Source organism: Cornus florida, unplaced genomic scaffold, assembly GCF_030987335.1.
Source record: "Cornus florida cultivar Cherokee Brave unplaced genomic scaffold, ASM3098733v1 CherokeeBrave_3.0.0_Hap2_Chr02, whole genome shotgun sequence".
NCBI classification, from domain to species: domain Eukaryota; kingdom Viridiplantae; phylum Streptophyta; class Magnoliopsida; order Cornales; family Cornaceae; genus Cornus; species Cornus florida.
In genome coordinates this window covers 24,739,104-24,753,269 of record NW_026775572.1, presented here as the reverse complement: position 1 = coordinate 24,753,269, position 14,166 = coordinate 24,739,104, and the positions used below count along the sequence as shown (strand labels likewise).

General features: G+C 38.7%; 1 protein-coding gene across 2 annotated transcripts in view; it reads right to left on the bottom strand.

Moving 5' to 3' along the window:
* Nucleotides 1-10,274, bottom strand: part of LOC132294327 (disease resistance protein UNI-like) — a 106,053-nt gene extending 95,779 nt beyond the window's left edge. The window contains exons 1-8 of one of the 2 annotated variants that reach the window (XM_059792142.1): nt 8,417-10,231; nt 8,106-8,316; nt 5,018-5,087; nt 4,846-4,908; nt 3,959-4,116; nt 2,618-2,690; nt 2,460-2,519; nt 1,244-1,351 (exon numbers count right to left, since the gene is read on the bottom strand). In XM_059792142.1, the coding sequence (XP_059648125.1) occupies nt 1,244-1,351; nt 2,460-2,519; nt 2,618-2,690; nt 3,959-4,116; nt 4,846-4,908; nt 5,018-5,087; nt 8,106-8,316; nt 8,417-9,557 (1,884 nt within the window). In that variant the 5' untranslated portion in view covers nt 9,558-10,231. Of the gene's footprint in view, nt 1-1,243; nt 1,352-2,459; nt 2,520-2,617; nt 2,691-3,958; nt 4,117-4,845; nt 4,909-5,017; nt 5,088-8,105; nt 8,317-8,416 lie in introns of both variants that reach the window. The other variant, XM_059792141.1, reaches the window with a different exon arrangement.
* Nucleotides 10,275-14,166: the final 3,892 nt, after the last annotated feature.

Here is a 14,166-nt window from a genome sequence, read left to right as displayed (position 1 = left end):
GACCATCAATCAATTTCTTGCTTTCTTTTTATTTTATTTTATTCTTTTGGTACAGAGTTTGAAAAGAACTTGAAATGGATCTCGCGATATGTAAAAGATTACCTATAGAATTTCAAGAAATTATGTCATCTGGATTTTTTTCTTGCATGGCATTTGAAAAAATTCGAAGTGAATCTCACCGTATGCAAATGTTCTGTAGGATTTCAAGAAATTATAGAGCTAGTCTAGTGCACGAGGCTCTCACCAATACGGGATTTGGGGAGGGTAAGATATACACACCCAGGCACCCTACCGCATGCGGAGGGTGTGCTTCCCATTTCAAATCCTTGTCTCGGTCACGATGAAGCAACTTTACCATTGTGCCAAGGCTACCTTTGACTATTAATTATTAGTTTTAGACTTTTAGTGATGAATCCCCTTTGGCATTTGTTAAAGTCCTTTCTCTTCTTCCCTCCCCTCCCAAACCACGCGGAATGGAGCCATTCCCCCTCCCCTCTCCCCCCCCCCCCCCCCCCCCCCAAAAAAAATAAAAAATAAAAAGCGGAAAAAAGGAATCATGTATTCATATCGAAACAGTACATGCCAAATTGACGGATAGATCGAGGTGTGTGCAAATAAAAAAGGAAGAGTAGTAGAAAAATGAACGCAATAGTTGGAGAATGTATAAATTTTAGTAGAAGATGGTTGAAGTAGCACAAATTGGAGAAAAAAATGAAAGAAAATCAGTGAAGAAGGTTTGGACGTGCAAAGAAGAACTTTAAGTGTGTGGTAATACTAGGGGAAGAGGAAGACCAAAACTAATATGGGTAGAATTAATAAGGAAGGATATGATAGCATGTGGATTGACTAAGGTTATGGCCTTAAATAGTGCGGAATGTAAACATAGGATTCATGTAGCCGACCCCAAGTAGTTGGGAAAAAGGTTTGATTGTTGTTGTTGTAATCAACTTTAGATGATGCTTTCTTAATTACTCTAGCAATTTTGTTGAACCTATCACATCACATAGATTACCAAACTTCAATCACGAGCACTATTACAAAAATAATAAAATAAAATAAAAATGATGTGCATGGCATAGTTATAAAATTAGAGACATCAACTTCTGGCAAGACCTTATTCATGGATTCTCACGTATAGAATGTCAAGAAACCAAAACAACCCATATAAGAAATAGCCCGATTTAAGAATGAAACTATGTAAAGATGAAATAATTAATGAATTTATAGTAAATGTGATGCATACCGCTTCCAAGTGCGAGTATGGAACTTGGCGGGTTAACATCTCTAACACAGTGCATCCAAGGCTCCATATATCAGCCGCAAGCCCATAGCCGCCACGACTCTTAACAACCTGCCAATGCATGTCTAATGTATTACAATATAGAGACAAGTATGCCAGAGGCATTCTATGGCAATCATATTTATAAAAAGGTAACTTTCCTCCACAGAAAACTGAAAAACCAAATGAGTAACATACCAATCAGCTCATTTATGAATAGAACAACAATTTGTATGAAATTTAACGAGGCAAAAAAATTGAAACATGCACTGATGTACTATGAAATGTATTTTATGACGAAATAAATTGTAACAGCTGTGCTATGAAATGTAGGCAGTCACACCAACCAGTAACAAATTATGAGTCATTGTAGACATAGTTTTTCTCTGTAAACTGAACTATGAAACTGTTTTATTTGAATTTAGTCTATTTGCTTTTCAAAGAAGTGTTTCTTTCATTCAACAAGACACTACAAAGAAAACATAATGGACCATAATATTAGAAAATTCTACCATCATGAAAGGCCATAAATAAAATAAAATAGTTTATAAATATTTCCTGAGCCAGAATAACTTGCCATCAGGGGGGAAAAAAGGTCAAAGATCTGGACTAAACCAAACAAATACAACTTAGAAGAAAAATTGGAAAAAGATAAAGAAAACAAGTGTGTGTGTGTGTGAGAGAGAGGGAGAGAGAGAGATGGAGACAGAGTTGATGGGATTAGCATATAAACATGAGTAAAACTGTGACGACCTCTGTGGGCGGGTGTGATGTGGGTGAGCACTGGCAGGCTACAGGGTGTCATGATCCCACGTCGTCTGGTTAAGGTAAAGTGCTATATGTAAGTTCTACACCCTTCTATGACAACGCTTTTTAAAGCCGCGATGGCCGTGAACCTACTAAAATTCCGGAGTTAAGCGTGCTTAATCTGCAGTAGTACCAGGATGGGACCCCCTAGGAAGTCTCTGGTCCGGGGAAACCAAAAGTGGACAATATTGTGTCTGGGTAGGGTGAGGGCTGTTAAAAAAACTATTGTCACTAGTATGTGGATAAAGCTACTAGTATACACTTGGATCAGTTAACATGCTAAGATAATACTTGTCTAACAACATAACATTTGCAGGCTAATACTGTAAAATGCCTAAAAATAATTGAAGATGTTGAAAGTATAGAGGCAAACCTCTGGGGCCATCCAAAAAACAGTCCCTTTGCAAGACTTTATGTCGTTAAACTTGGTTTTCTGATAAGATCCACAAGACAACATTTCAGTTGTTTAACATCCAAAAGTATAAGATAGAGCTAGAGAGAGAGAGAGAGAGTTATGCTGAAAAACTGTACCTTTGCCAACCCAAAATCTGCAAGTTTCACAGATCCATTTATATCCACCAGTATATTAGCACATTTTATATCCCTTGAAGAAGAGAATAGGAAAAAAGAGAGAATAAGAAAGAAAGACTCAACAAAAGAAATCTGCAAAACATACACAAAAGCATCAAATGGGATCAGATCGGAATTTATGGTTCTCCATTTCTCACTTCAAAATATCAAATTCCTGCAGTGCGCTGTTTTTTCCCCCCTTTATCAATGTTCAGATAAATTTTCTTTAATTTAGAACACGTCAATATGCAACGGCAGCAAGGCTCAGCATCACATCATGTTACAATTTAATGAAGATCAAATATTATTCTTTCAGGAGCAGGATGTGATTAGAATAGAAAAATATGATTCATGTCAGGTAGGTGAGAAAAAAGCTTTGTTGGGTTGAGTTAAAAGTAGGGCACTTCAAATTGAATCTATTGATACACTTATATTGAAAAAAGCTTTGTTGGGTTGAGTTAAAAGTAGGGCACTTCAAATTGAATCTATTGATACACTCCTGCAAAGTTATGTGATAATAGGGGAAAAGTAAATAATTCATCTTATGCTTCATGAGAGACAAAATTATGTCAAAGAAACTTTATCTATGAGAAGACAAACAAATCAGGGTACCTCTACTAAGGCCTACAGTAGAAACCTAATTGAATTTTTTTTTTAACTACATTTTCATAATTGACATCTCTTCACCAAGTGACAAGCTGAGGGCTTGGATTAAATATTTTAGGAGTTTACAGTTGGGATATTCTGGTCAATATCCAGAACAGCTGTTGATCAAATTATGAATGCACAGTAGAATTTCACTCTGTTTTATTATTTGCTTTTCTCTCTTTGTTTCTCCCTTATTATTATTATTTTTTTACCATTCTCAAAACCTCATTGCTCTCTCCCTTATATAATAACATGAGCCCGAGAACTGCATGGATTTTTCTGAAGGCTGTTGCTGTTACCAAAACAACTCTGGATACTACCAAAGAAAATGCTGCTGTGAACAATTGTCCTGTCTCCTTCCATAACTGTACTTTCACTGCTTTGCAATGGGATACCCTAAAATACAACTAATCAAATATCCACATAAAAAGCAAAGGCGTTCCATATTAAATAGAACATTTTTACTTGAACATGCCACAGACAAGGAAAACAGTAAAGGAATCAAATGGCAGAAAACATTAGCAATTAAAAAAAAAAAAAACCCTCCAACTAAGCAAAAGCTTGGCTACAAAAAGATTATTGTAGGAAAACAGAAAGAAATAAGCCTCAGAGTTTCCAAGTGTAGGTAGATGAAGAAAATATTATTTGTATCACCTGTGAACCACATTTCGGCTGTGAAGATAATTTAAACCATTCAAAATATCCCTTGTATATACAGAAACTTGGGAATCGCGCAGCTGGTACTTTCGATAGAGGTTGGCAAGCGAACCATTGGATACAAGCTCAAGGAAGATATAGAGTTTGCCATCATTCTGGAAAGATCATTTTGCATACAGAAAGAAAAAGAATACATAAACCCCTATCCTCATAATTGAAAGTGAGAAACATAACAAACTAAAACCTAAAGTAAAATATAGAAGATATTTCCTTTTATTTATCAACAACATAATGCCAACAACAATGGAGGGAAAGTCTTGCTAAAGCTAGAAAGTCCATCAACAGCAGAAACACCTTTTTTTTTTTTGGCCATAGCATTATGCTTTAAATTTATTTCTTTATTCACATCAACATTCAGATGTCTAACTAATTGGTAGAAAAGAAGCTTCAAGCATCAATTAGCAGTTGATATAGCTCGTAGAGAAAGATCACAATGCAACTTCAGAATGGTCTTAAAAAATATTTAGAGAAATGTAATAAATAAAGGAGAGCAAAAGAAAACCTTGAATATGAACTTAGAACCAAACTTAGTTCTTCTACCATTTTGTTGATGTAGTTTTCCAATGGTCAAGAAAGGTGACCCCAATATGGAGCTGAAACAGCTAATTATAATTAATGTGCTAATTATCAATATGATGCCAGAAATAGATTGATTTTGTATCACCTTTCAATTCAAAAGGCAATGCACAATTTTTCAACAAGACATCTTCAAGCATATGGCCAATAAGAAGCATGGTGAACAATAAGTTACCACCAGAAGATACCACCTAGTAGGAAGGTAGAATATAAAGAAGAAGAACCCACTCAAAAGTTAGAAACCGTACCTTTTCTGTACCAAGGTATTGAACAATGTTCTCATGTTCAAAATGCCTTAAGAGAGAGATTTCCTGAACAATTAAAAATGATGAGAAAAACAAATCAAGCAAACCAATAATGAATACAATATATGACTACATTCAATTTGTATTCCATAAAAATATGATAGATTCTTCTCACTTGTTGAAGTTGAACCTTGCTTCCTTGATCAAGCAAAGAAACCTCCTTCACGGCAAAAAAGAACCCATAACTGTCAGAAAAATAAGAAGAAAAAGAACAATATGAGAGGGAGTGAAATAAAGAGAAATGAGGATGAGGAGGCAAGAAAGAAGGGGGCATACAATGGACAATGGAAAACATAAACAGAGAAGATGAGGAGTTCTCCTCCTCTAAAGAGAAGATGAAATAATACTAAAAACAAATACCAAGCCCTTGGGAGGCAGGGATAAGAATCAAAAGAAACTTCCCCTTTTGCAAATAAGTATGCCCCTAAGCAGATTCAATAGTCTAAAGTAAAAATCAACCACAGAAAAACAAAAATGATCCCTAATTCTCTGACAAACTAACCAATACATTAGCGAAGGGCTGTCCATGGTGAATGATTCAAGCCCCTAGCTGTCCATTCTACAATCCCCGATGTAAGCAAATGCCATCAGCAGTTCTTCTTTTGATGCTTCAACCACGAGCCACGTCAATAATTTATGAAGAGCAGAAAATAAATACTGCTGCAATCATGATTTATGCACATAATCCAGTCCCGATTAGCCACAGGTTCCAAATAGAGCAGTCATCGAAATCAGCCATAGTCCAACCATACTTCCAAGACGGGCTGGAGTAGAGAAAAATGAACTTCCAATTTCTTACAGTATCACAAAGGACTTATCCTTAAATTCTGTAACAAAATATAAGCCCAAATAGGGGCGAGGGACAAAGCTGTCTCCCATACAAAAATAGAGTTGTCAAGAAAATCATCAGCGTAAAATTTCTATTGCACTCTTTCAAAGAGCCCACATAACGTCCAAAAGGCAAAAATAATTTTTCACAGGATCTCACCCTTATGACCCCCAAAACCAGTGTAGCAATTCTCAATAATTCTTAATATCCAATTGAAACTTCCCAATCTTAACCAATCAGAAAAGAGAACATGGCAAGGACAATGCCAAGTAAAGAAATGAATGGACCATTTTAACAGCAATGGGCGGAAAGGGCCTTGAATCTATTTCCCTGTCTCTCTCTCGCGCTATCAAATTTGCAAATGGGACAAGATAAATCCCATGAAGGCAAGAACCAACCGTGGAAACAGCAACAAATACAACAACAATAATAAAGCACTTCGCAGCTAATACAAATGCATCATGATTTACAGGGTTCAGCAATGTTTTCACATCCATACAGGAAGGAGGTAAAATCCCAACCCTTTAAAGATGAGGTTACGTAGCTTTTCAAAGCTTCACCTTCCTCAAACTGAAACCCATATCTTAATACATAAACCTAAATGACACCTTCAACATTTTTTTTGAACAAGTAGAAGTGACACCTCAATTACGACAACATCCAACAAAGTTTGAATAACATAAGCATGAGCAGTTCCACACATGCTTAGGCCTAGTACCTCGGACGAGGTGACTTCTTGCAATCCCTTTTTCTGTTGGGTTAACTACTAACATTTACCATAAGGTGAGATAGTTAAAACTTTTTATATAGACTTGTCAACATGTTAGTTGCATTTTTTTTCCGTATCTTCATGAAAGAATATATATCTATCCAGAATGTGCTGATTCTTGTATCTTGTGATTTGCGTATTTATATGTCTGTGTTCTCACATAATATCACAGATTTTGGCCACCGCGCCACATTGTCCCCTGAGCATTATAGGGAAATTGAACATTTTCTTAATTGAAGTGAAGCTCAAAAATCCACTTGTCCCCAGGCTTTAAAGCTTGCCACCATGTATAGTAATTTACTCAATTTTTATTATGGAGAATGTTAGAGTTAGTCGTAAAACCATGTATTACCAACCTTGTGGTGTAGAAGAATTGATATTGGCACTTGCGCCTTAAGAATCGGAAGATCCTAATTTTAACCTCTTCCACGAGGAACAGTCACCTTCCCGAGTTTTCCCAGTCTGGAGTGCACAGTGGCTATACTTGTCTCCAAGTGTTAATTGAGCGAAAGGTTCAGATACTTTGTCAACAAAATATGATTATCACTGTATTAATGCAACTACAATTGCAAACATACATCTGTCATAGACCAAGCAACTAGATTGCTAGGATGCATTCAATTTTGTCTCAAAATACTCTATTAATGCTAGAATTTGCTTGGTGGATTTTTCTGAAAGACTTTGGAAACCTTTTTGGAAGCTACCTTTCCGCATAGTATGTGCAATTGGAACTCAAGTTTGATCAGTTGAACCTAGTTTAGTGAGGTAAGATAAATCAAACTCCCTCATCTGAACACTGACTTAAAGCAGCTCTTTGCATTCAAAACATAATTTTAAGGATCAAAACATGCAAATTCTAAATCCATGTGATTTCATGATTATGAAAAAAAAAAAAAAAAAAAAACATGTACATTCTAAATCCATGTGAATGCATGATTACTTTTATACTCTGTTTTGAACTATTGAAATATCCTATAAATCACTTTTGAAAAAGATAGAATTAAAAAATTACAGGCATCATTTTTATTTGGAATCTGTCAACCATTGGAATGTTTTGGTTCTGGGTAACTCCAAAGGATAAGTACGAGACGCCCATATCCCAACTGGGAATTTTGATCCCTAAAACCCCCGTTTTGGAGTGACATAAAAACCAATCATTAATCCAATTGGTGCTAGTTTATCACAAAGTATCCCAATAACTCATAGAACTTCCATCAAGGAATGTAAAAATCAAAATTAAACATAAATGGCAAGCTATTGTTCCTTTGCAAAGCAACTCATAACTGATTACCTCAAAAGTACCTAGACAAAAGAAGTAATAGTCCTATGATTAAGAAACACATAATAATCCAAAGAACCAAGGACCTTTATGGTTCTGTTCTCTGCAAACAAATTTCAAGAACTCTCGAAACAAAAGTAGTTTTCACAAAACTGTCATCTAAAGTTGGGCCTTTCAAATTCAATTGTTGTAAGACAGATTTCAAAACTATCAATTAAATGAAAATTTTGTACTGTTTTTAATTATCTGAGAACTAAAAATTGTAAGAAAACCAAGCCAAGCAATCCCTAAATTACAAAGGCAGTGAAGTGGTATGGAAGACTTACTCAGTGAAAGCTTCGTAGACTGTTCCGAATGATCCACTTCCCAGAAGGTCCCCCTTCTGCCAAGACTTTATAATGCGCCTAAATTTTGGACATGGGGCAGGAAGGCACTTGGTTTCCATGGTTGTACTATAGGAATCATCATCATTACCGATGTTTGAGTCATCTGAATAGGACTTAGAAAAAACTGCAGTATCATCTCTAAACTGACCTTCTGGGAAAAGTGAACAATACAGGAAACAAGTCCTGGTCAATGTGATGAGATAAACTATGAAAACTTAACTTTAAAAGAGGAAACGCCTTGTCTCCCATACCTGAAAGTTGAGAAGAGGATATCCTGAAGAAAGTTATTGCATCATTCCATTCCTTGGAAGTTGTCTTGCTAGCCATGGCTCGTGCAACTGTAACCAGCTTACGTGGCAAACCAGCACATTCTTGGCAAATGTGTTGGGCTAGATTGAATATTTCGGGATCAGAATTTAGGATCTCTTTTCGCACCTTGTCTTGAAACAAATCCCACGCTTGCTGTGGTGACAAACATTCCAATTCAATGTTCCTTTGAGCTTCCATGAGGCCGCACACATGCTTATATGGGGTGGTGAACACTATCTTGGACTTATTTTGTTCGTTTGGGAGAGGAATTCCCACTTCAAGATGATCAAGTCGCTCCCATATGTCATCCAACAATAGCACAAACCTCTTCATCTTCAAGACCCTAAAGATGTCTGCCTTCTTTTGGTCTTGGCTCTTATCCCTCCATATGTCATGTGGAAATCCAAGCCTTCTCCCAATTTGATATTGAACTTTTTCAACATTTAGATCTTTGGACACTGCAACCCATATCACCACATCAAATTCTGCAATCAGCTGATTTGCTAGCTCGTTGTTGAGTTTCTTGAGGAGGGTTGTCTTACCAACACCCTCTATTCCAAATATTCCGATGATTCCCACTTCATCATTTCTACCAAGTAAATCCCAGACCTTGTCAAATGCCGAATCCAATCCCACAGTCATTTCAAGAGGCACTTCTTCTACTCTACCCGGGGGCAATGCTTCAGCGACAGTGCTGAAATTTCCCGCACTCTTCAGATCTGTCAAAACTTTAAGCTTCTTAAGTATTTTCTTGCTGAGTTTAAGTCTAGGACAGATTACTAGACACTTTTTCTGGATCTCTTTTGCAGCAACCTGTTCCAGGAGCACCTCCACTTCCGAATTAAATTCTTCTACGCTTCGAAGCCAACCCTTAACTTGTTCGGTGCTCTGCATCTGTACACTCTCGGCTCTTTCAACCATTCTCTTCACAACATTTCTCTGCTCCATCAATTTCTCCATTTCGTCTCTCAAAGAGTTGAAGTTCTTTTGGAAATGAAAAGTATTCCTGACATTTTTTGCAATGTAAAAACCCAACCCAGATCCAACAGCTGTTACAGCGCCCAAGATCAGCAAGTCGGCCATTGCAGGCTTTATTACAAGACTCTAGGAGAAGGGAGGGAGAGCAAACAAATTATTGTAAATATTCGAACTTTTATTTGGTCATTCTGGAATCTGAACAAGTTGATCATGACTTGTTCCAGAGAGAAGACAACACCAAGTAAACAAACATCTACTCCACTAAGTATTGAATTTTATTGTGCTGCCTCTACATCAAGATTTGGGGATGTTTTGACTTGGTCTTCTCTCTCAGTGTTTAGCACCCTTCAGAGTCATCAACAAATAACATATTGAGAACAAGCAACGTCGTCTCTGAAGTAACAGTCAACTGATAATAGACTCATATTAATTAATAATATATACTTATATATATAAAGCATATTTGCCTATAGAGAGAGAAACGTGTCTAGGAAAGGCCTGGTCAAATTGTGTATTTATAATAAGAAAGAAATGGATTAAGATTGCAACCTTTGGTCATTAGAACAACCGGAACTGGGTCGTGCTCACAAATCCCATTCGAACAATCACAAACCTTGCACGATTTGGAACGAGTAATACTTGCATCCTCCAGGATGAAGTTAATCCTCCCTGTTGACGTGGCCACATTCTTTGCTGACAACTGTTTAAAATTAAAAAATAATAAAAATATGGGTAATATCATTTGTGCGGGTTAAACCCGTTTCTCCGCACTCTCTTCTCTCTCTTTATAAAGACGACCCACCTTCTTCCACCGCTCTCCTCGCCTTCTCCGCCAACTCCTTCGCCCGACGCCTCATCTCCAGCGTCTCACCGCCTCCCATCAACCGCCGCACCGCCGCCTCCACCTTCTCCCTCCCCACCACCTCCTTCCTCTCCATATTCCACGATGCCCACTCCAAACTCCCCACCCTCACCCCAATCCGCAACACCTTCGTCACCAGCTTCTCATTATAGAACTGCTCCGCCGAGATCGGCCAAGTCACCATCGGCACGCCGGCACAAAACCCTCCATAGTCGAATTCCACCCACAGTGGGTCATAAAACCCCCCACCGCCTCATGTTCCAAGATCAGCAACTGTGGAGCCGACCCTTTGATGATCAACCCCTTCTGGGTTTTCATCATTCTCTGCTCAAACCCATCGCGTAACCAATTTTTATCACTTTTTTCGTTCGATTCCATTATTTTTTCGACCACCCAAATGAAACTGTAATCAGACGACTCGAGACCGTAAGCAATTTCATGAAGCTGAGTCGACTTCAATCGAGCTAAGCTACCAAAACTAACATATATAAATGAAATGGGAGTTTTTGAATCTAGCTATTTCAAGCAACTCTGTTCATCAATGGCGGAAATCAAAATATCTCAGATCCTCAAAATATGCATTGCCAACCTCAATTAAAAGAAATCAAGGGTCTTTGAGTTTATAATAAAAATAACACTAACACCCACATTAGCAGCTCCAATCTAGATCACACATAATTCACTACCATTACTAATTTTTTTTTTAAAAAAAAAAATTGTAACTACAAAAAAGAAACAAAAAAAACAAGCTATAACTATCAGCGTCGAATTGGAACTGGATCGGAGCCCTAACGCCTTCTTGGGAAGCAGCAGTGGAAGTGAGGGATCGCTGCATTGACGGTGAGCTTGACGGCGAGCTGGACAGCGACGATGGCGACGGGGATGGGGATCGGTCGGAGTTGAAAGAATTGGTAGGAATGTAGGTGAGAGGCTTCCTGGTGGAGGTGCGGCAAGCGGTGACGAAGATCTCGTAGGCGGTGTCGCGGAGGTCGGTGGCGGAGAGTGTGGGCGTGAGGTCGCCGAATGGGGAGGGAAGAGAGGAGGTGGTGGCGGTAACGGCGGCGACGGTGGCGGTGGTGAGGCTGAAGCGGGAGCTGGTTGTTCCGGGCATGTTCTCTCTCTTGGATTGGCCGAGGGTTCTGTCTCTGAAGAAAGAAGCCATTGTAGAGAGAGAAGGTGGAAGAGAGAGGAGAGAGAGAGCAGGGGAGGGAGAGGAGATTAGTGCTTAGGAGAAACGGGTTTAACCCGTACAAATGGGTACTACCCATTTTTTATATTTTTTAATGTTGAACAGGTGTCAGCAGGGAGTGTGGCCACGATGAACTTCATCCTCTGATGCAAGTATTGCTCATCTGGAATACCCACCTTTGACCACGACCATGTCCGTACTATTATCGCATTCGACGCCAATGCTATGCCTTATATTTGGGGATTTTGAAAAAAAAAAAATTGATGATATCTTCGATTGTGGTTCGAGTCTGGAGGATTGTGGGTTTGAAGAAGTTGTCGGGTTGGTGGAGCAATCGGAGCAGCCACTGGTGTGGGGCGGCGATGATGGAGGCCGGGCAGGAGCCGACTTTGCCATGGCACATTTGTCAAGTTTGGAATATATGATTTTATCCAAAAAATTTACCCTCTACTAAAGCTATTAGATACCGTTGACATCCAATTTTATGTATCAGGATCATTTGGATATTACGTGGAACAAGAATTCATGACACTAATCTCACAAATTTGCAGTTTTGTGGCATCTGTGCTATTTCTGTTTGTCATAGTAATTTTGGTCATAAATTTTTAAAATGATTTGATGAGTTGTATAATTGGAAAGGTGATAATGTATTCAGTTTTGATCTGCTGTAAGAATTTGTATTGAATGGATTGACACGAATATAACACTATTAAATTGGAGAATGTTGGACCTTTTATTTATTACCACCCCTGGTTCATGGAATGTCGTTCATAGCTTCGGCTTTGTGTAAGGTGTGGGGGAGAAGATGAATCAGGTGGCATAGAAGGGAAAAGGGATGGCATAGAAAGAAATTTTGGAATTAAACTGGGGCGTGTTAGGCCTTTTATTTTATTTTTAAGGCTAAAAGTAACGGACGTATGCTTCATAGTCACAATGTAGTATTTTAGTGCTGAGTTTTGTAGTCCCCCCGGATGTATTTTGATACTGTAGTTTAGAAATATTAGACTAAAAGACAATAATGTTCATTACTTTAGCTTTTAATTACTAACAAAATTAGAAGTACTCTCCTATTAGACTCAGAGACAATAATGTTCTTAACTTTAGCTTTCTTTCTATTCAAATGTTGTTCATTCAAATTTTTGTTAAGTTTTGAGTCGGTGTAACTGTTTGACTATCAAAGCCTTGGCTTATGGTCCACCCCTTTTTTGTTTCTCAAAGCTTTTTGAGGTGGTGGTCCGGCCGCTACTAAATTGCCATGTAGTACGTATATTGTGTCAGCAACTTTTACTCATCAGAATTCCAATCGTCTCCCTCCCAACTCTCTCTCTACGCCTCACTATCCTCCCAACTTTCTCTCTCTACGCGTCATGTAACCACTAAGGCACTAACCAGGACTTCCCTCTCATTGCCGAAGAAGACGACCATAGCCCTCACCGGCACCGGATGATCGCCTCCGATAAATTAACTGGCGCCCGCAACTCCGCCAAATTCAAGTCCAGACACTGCGGTAGCCACTAGCCGCCGATTCTAGCGGTGAGTTCCGGAGTCACGTTACCGGAGGAATCGATGAATCAATCTTGTTCTTACACTGTTCTGCACTCTTACAAAACTGTTGCGCATCACATCTCTCATTCACGATCTCAGCCACGTGTGTTCCTTCCAATGATCGACTCGGAACTCATGGAATCGACAGCTACGCCACCGTGTTTGGCTTCTTGTGGTGGGTGGGAACTTCTCTTGCCGTTTGGAGTGGTGCTTTCTGGTCTGTTGTGGTCGGACGATTCGTCGCCGGCGTTGGCAAGGGAATTGGCCTTGGCATTCGGAGAGTAGCACTCGGCAAAAATGCGTGCGCCGGTGAATTTATCGACGGCGATGCCGTGAGAGGCCAAGTCTGGTGCAGACGAGAGTTATGGCCTTCTTCTTAGGGAAGTCGTGGTTTTTAAATTTCTTTGAGAGGGGCAATATATTAGTGGCAGGTCCCACAAATGAGGTGGTGGATTCACCTTGCTATTTTATTTATTTAGAATAATGATAAGGAACCGAACAATTATTTTCGAATTGTCACCGAATGTGACCTGGTAAAGACACGCCAACTTCTTTAAACACGTGATTTATAATCGTTACCTCATTCGGACAACAAATATATAATATTTGCATCATCAAGCAACGAAGAGCAGCGCCATATCGACCGACTTTTAATCAAATCAATTCCTTTAGGCTTCGTTTGGATACACGGACAGAAAAAAAAAGAAAGGATTATGAGAGAAAAGAAAAGAAAAGATGTTTATATTCATATTTGGATAGATAGGAAAGAAAAGAAAAGAATTGATAATATTGTTGTTTGGATAACAAAAAGGAAAGAAAAGAAAAGAATTGATAATAATAAAATTACTATCTTACCCTTTACCCTTTTTGGTAGGGTTAGAACACTAAAATGGGCAAGGCAATAAAATCGACGGCGCCGTAGTATTTGGGTTTGGATGGGTGGTGTTGATTCGGAGTAGTGTTGGAATCTTGATGTGATCGCCCATCAACCTTCCAATGCTATCAGTCAACAAAAGTAGAGAGAGAAAGTAAAGACGAATTAGCAACTGTAGTGGTTGTTTCTGAAATTCATCTCCATTTCTTTTGGTTCTCTCAATCAGCTGTATCACCTCCCTTCA